General features: G+C 43.7%; 1 protein-coding gene across 1 annotated transcript; it reads left to right on the top strand.

Moving 5' to 3' along the window:
* The first annotated feature begins 3,315 nt into the window (after positions 1-3,315).
* On the top strand, positions 3,316-3,753 carry LOC108090031. Its single transcript, XM_017188526.2, has 2 exons — positions 3,316-3,327; positions 3,387-3,753. Exons 1-2 carry the CDS (start codon positions 3,316-3,318, stop codon positions 3,567-3,569), a joined length of 195 nt encoding a protein of 64 aa, XP_017044015.1. The 3' UTR covers positions 3,570-3,753.
* The last annotated feature ends 377 nt before the right edge of the window (positions 3,754-4,130 follow it).

Here is a 4,130-nt window from a genome sequence, read left to right as displayed (position 1 = left end):
ATCAATACCAAACTAAAGCACAAGGAACTTATTTTCTGCCTTAGTTGAAAATAATTTATTTTAGCATACCCTTCATTGGAGATACTTGCAATAGGCACAACTGAACTTTTCTCTCAGTGTATTGCAGCAAGTGCTTCAGCTGCTTCTTCCGCTGCTGCTGTGGGGATTTTGCCTCAAGGAATTAAGCGTGTAAAATACGAGCGCATAAATCTATTTGCTACGCATATAAACAACGGAGCGCATTTGCGTGTGCAATCACGCCATTCTCCGTTTGCCATTTGCCGAGAAATGTAATTAGGCCTGCCGCCATGTGGAACGCATTCTGGCCAGCCCAAGGGCGATCTCGGGGCGGGGGGCGTGGCAGGGGCGGGGCCGGCTAGTGGTAGAAAGGGGGTTAGCTAAACAGATGGCTTCCAGCTGACCGCGACCGCACACAGCCCGCCAGCCAACAAGCTAACCAGCAAGCCAACCAACCAACCAACCAACCAACCGGTCAAATCGACCAACCGAGCATTGTGGATGCATTTTGTGGACTGCAATCGCCTGGTCCAAATGATAGAGGGTCACGAATGACTCTCCGTCCGGCGATCATCAAGCTCAGGCCCCAGTTAAAAAGGGCAAAAGGGGGTTAATGACAATATTACTGCTCCTCAGCTGCCAGGTGAACGCCTTGCCAAGTTATTGAATTATGAAACGGGCAGCAGGCAAAGCAATGCCATTTATTTGCCCATAAAGCAAGTCATTAAATTGAAGCACCGAGGAGGTGAACGGAGATCACATGACGATGATGAAAATACCCTTGAAAAGATACATATAAAATACAATCAATAATCCCAAACATAAACAGAAAATACTACGAACCACTTGGGTTTATAAGGAAGATCTTGACAATTTATAATTTCAAGTTACTTGGCTTTCATGATAAATTAAAATTCCTTTAAAATAGTTCACAACGTAATACCCTTTTTTTTGGAGATCAGTGCTCTTCATCAACCTAATAACCACATGATGCTACCCTTCAAAAAACAATGCACTTAGTTCCGCTGTTGGAGAAGTGACCAAAAAATGCTAAAATGCAGCACCAAATGCGCAATGAAAAAGGCAGTGAAACGTTGCACCCCAAAAAAATGGAACCGAAAAATGCAGCAGAGTAGAGAAAAAGGAGCGAGTGAAGGAGATAAAGAATAATGACCACTTTGCCATCTCGTGGCAAATAACCATTCATCAAATTGTCCAAATTACAGACATTTCACAATGACGCACCCCCCGCTCCTCAAACGATTTGGACTTTTGCAATGCCGACAGAGCGACGACGACGACGATGACGATGACTGCAATTCGTTTACACCAATTTTATGGTAACAAGCTTCTCTCCAGCTCGGACTTGCCACTCGCCTCTCCCCCTCCCCTCTCCCCTCTCCCCCTTCCTTCTGGCAACTGGACATGCCCCATGGCAGCTGCTGGCAAATGAGTTGAGCTCCAGTTGAGTTCGGGTTGAGTATGGCTGGCCATGGATTGGGGCTTATTTAATACCCTTGCCGAATGTTACTCCCTTTAAGTAGGAATTTGAAGCCCAGATAATGCCACAGTCTTCACATGACATCACTAAAGTCACATTACATCTACAGTTTTTGAGTATTTTCAAAAAATATGTATTTTTATAGCACAGGAAATATGTTGTGCTGGGAATATAAAACATATTTTGTATGCTAAAAATTTGTTTTAGAAGTGATCAAGCTTAAACAGTAAAACTGATGATTAGGTGTCGGATACTTCTTAGAAGAATTAAGTTTTTTAAGTTTTTTTTTTATTTTAGTAATGTATTTTTGATTACGATTATTTATTTGAACATAATTTATATACTTGATCAATCTGAGAAGTTTGTATCTTCAAGAAATTCCTACCTTCAAAGGGTATTTCAATACTCCTTATTTGATGCTAACCGCTCCGCATTATTATTTTTCCGGCTTGTGTAAATTGCCGGCTGCATTTGGGGGATAATCGCCAAGTGGCGGGGTTGAGGGATCCCAGGGTCGGGGGAGCTGACATGTGCCACGCCTAAAACTATGCAACAGCTGCCGCAGCGGAATGAGGCACTCCTGCGTTCGCTTTCTGCGCCGGCGACATGCATTCAATTTCATGGCTGACCGCTGACAACAACTGCAATTTGGGGACATTAAGTTTTGACATTGAATAATCACCGCCAAAGGCGTTGACGACACACACACACACACACCACCGCCCCGCCGCCGCTCACACCTCGCTGCTCATTCATAAAATCGCGTACATCGAAATCGCCTGGGCCCATAATAAATTCAGCTCACTCATCAGGCAGTCTCTGCATGTGAAATTTTCATAGGGGAGCGTCATCAGTTGGCTTGATTGAGAAGGTGGCCCTGGGGCAGGGGCTCACCAGGGGGAGGTGGGGTTTGCCAAGGGGGGTGGGGGGTGGTGGGTCTCGAAGGGGGCTGCTCTGTTCCAGCCCGATTCAGTTCAGCTGGGCTCGAAGCCTGGGACCGGCTTTTATTTTGATTTATTTGCCACAGACACGACAGTTAATTTGATATTTTGATTAACTGCAGGCCGGACTGGTTTTTGTTTTTGCAAGGGGGGGAAAACTCACGCTTAGGGTGGAGCAAAGGGGGGGAGGAGGGGAAAGGGGGGAGTAACGAGGGCAAGGGTCAGGCGTCAGCTGCTTGGCCCCAGTTAATTCCTTATATAAGCTCTCACTTTCGCGGCCACGCTATCGACCCGCCCCCTTCGAGGTTCCCCGCCCCCTTCATCACTTCCACATAATTTTATAATTTTTATTCACTTTGCGAAAATGTGAAAATAATTGCAGTGCAGTTAATTTATTATGTCGCTTGCCAAGACATGAAGTGGTGCGAGAAGTGTAAGCCTCTCGCACCAAAAAAAGGCCTCATTGCACAGTGGAACCAAAAGTATTAGTCAAAAACGGCTGAGATTTGATGCTTTTCAATGGAATTATATGTAAAATGATGCGAATAAAAATAAGTTGATTTTCAATGAAATGAAAGCAATTTATTTATTTGGCCTCTCCCTTTTCTGTGAACTGATTGTTGCATTTTCCAGAAATTATAAGTTCTTGTTAAATTTTTCTTTGATTACGATTAATAAGAATTGGAATCAATTATGCATATATTTCTTTTCACTGGAAACAAGATTACATTAAAACGCGGCAATAAACTGCGACTGCAGCTGATAACTCACAATTCTGTTTGCGATAAGGACCTGGGATTGGGTATAAAAGCTTCGCTTCTCTGAGCAGAAGTCATATTCAGAATATCTGCCAAGATGAAGTTATTCGTGAGTTAAACATTAAATAAATTTATTTAGTTTTTATTTAAGTTTATTAAATCCCTCAGGATGTTCTTTTCGCTGTGCTGGCTGTTGTCCTGATGACTGCCATTCCTGCTTTTGGAAGTGTGGTTCCCCAGTGTCCAACTGGCGAAGAAGCTGCCCAGAGTGGAGGATACCAGATTACATCGTTGTCTCGAAATGCCCAACGACCTGTTCCCGGAAACTACAATACCGGCAGGAGGCACTAATGGAACAAGAAGTGAAGGCTTCAAAGTGACAATGATATGACCTGTGTCTGCACAACATATAATGCTCATCAAAATAAATTAAATCTCGTTTGGTCTGGAAAATACAAGTGCAGTAAAATCATTTTAGGTGGAAAATTCAGAGTGAGAACAAATAGCAAAGAATTCTACACATCTCTTGAAGTAAGTTTATTTATTGTTTTCAAATAGCGGTGTGTGCTTTCTAAAAAGCAAAACATATATCCAAAGCTCCCCTACTTAATTATTGATACGCCACCAATCTTTGATTTTAATTTACTGGTCCCACTGTACAGTGAGCTGTCGACATCGTCTGCCGCCAGGGCACACAACTGTTTATTGTGAAAATTGATTTATTATCGCGATGGCCGAGTTTCGCTCTCCCTTCGCTGCAGGCCTCCCCAACGACACACGCACACACACATGAGCACACACACACTTGCACCGCACTCCGCACCACTTGCACCGCCTGTCATGTAGCATGCACCACCATCAGCGTCATCGGCAATTGTTGTTGCCCCTGCTGCATATTTGCATCGATTAAAA

This window comes from Drosophila ficusphila, unplaced genomic scaffold (genome assembly GCF_018152265.1).
Source record: "Drosophila ficusphila isolate 14025-0441.05 unplaced genomic scaffold, ASM1815226v1 contig_174, whole genome shotgun sequence".
Classification (NCBI taxonomy): Eukaryota; Metazoa; Arthropoda; class Insecta; order Diptera; family Drosophilidae; genus Drosophila; species Drosophila ficusphila.
This window is presented reverse-complemented; position numbering and strand designations above follow the sequence as displayed.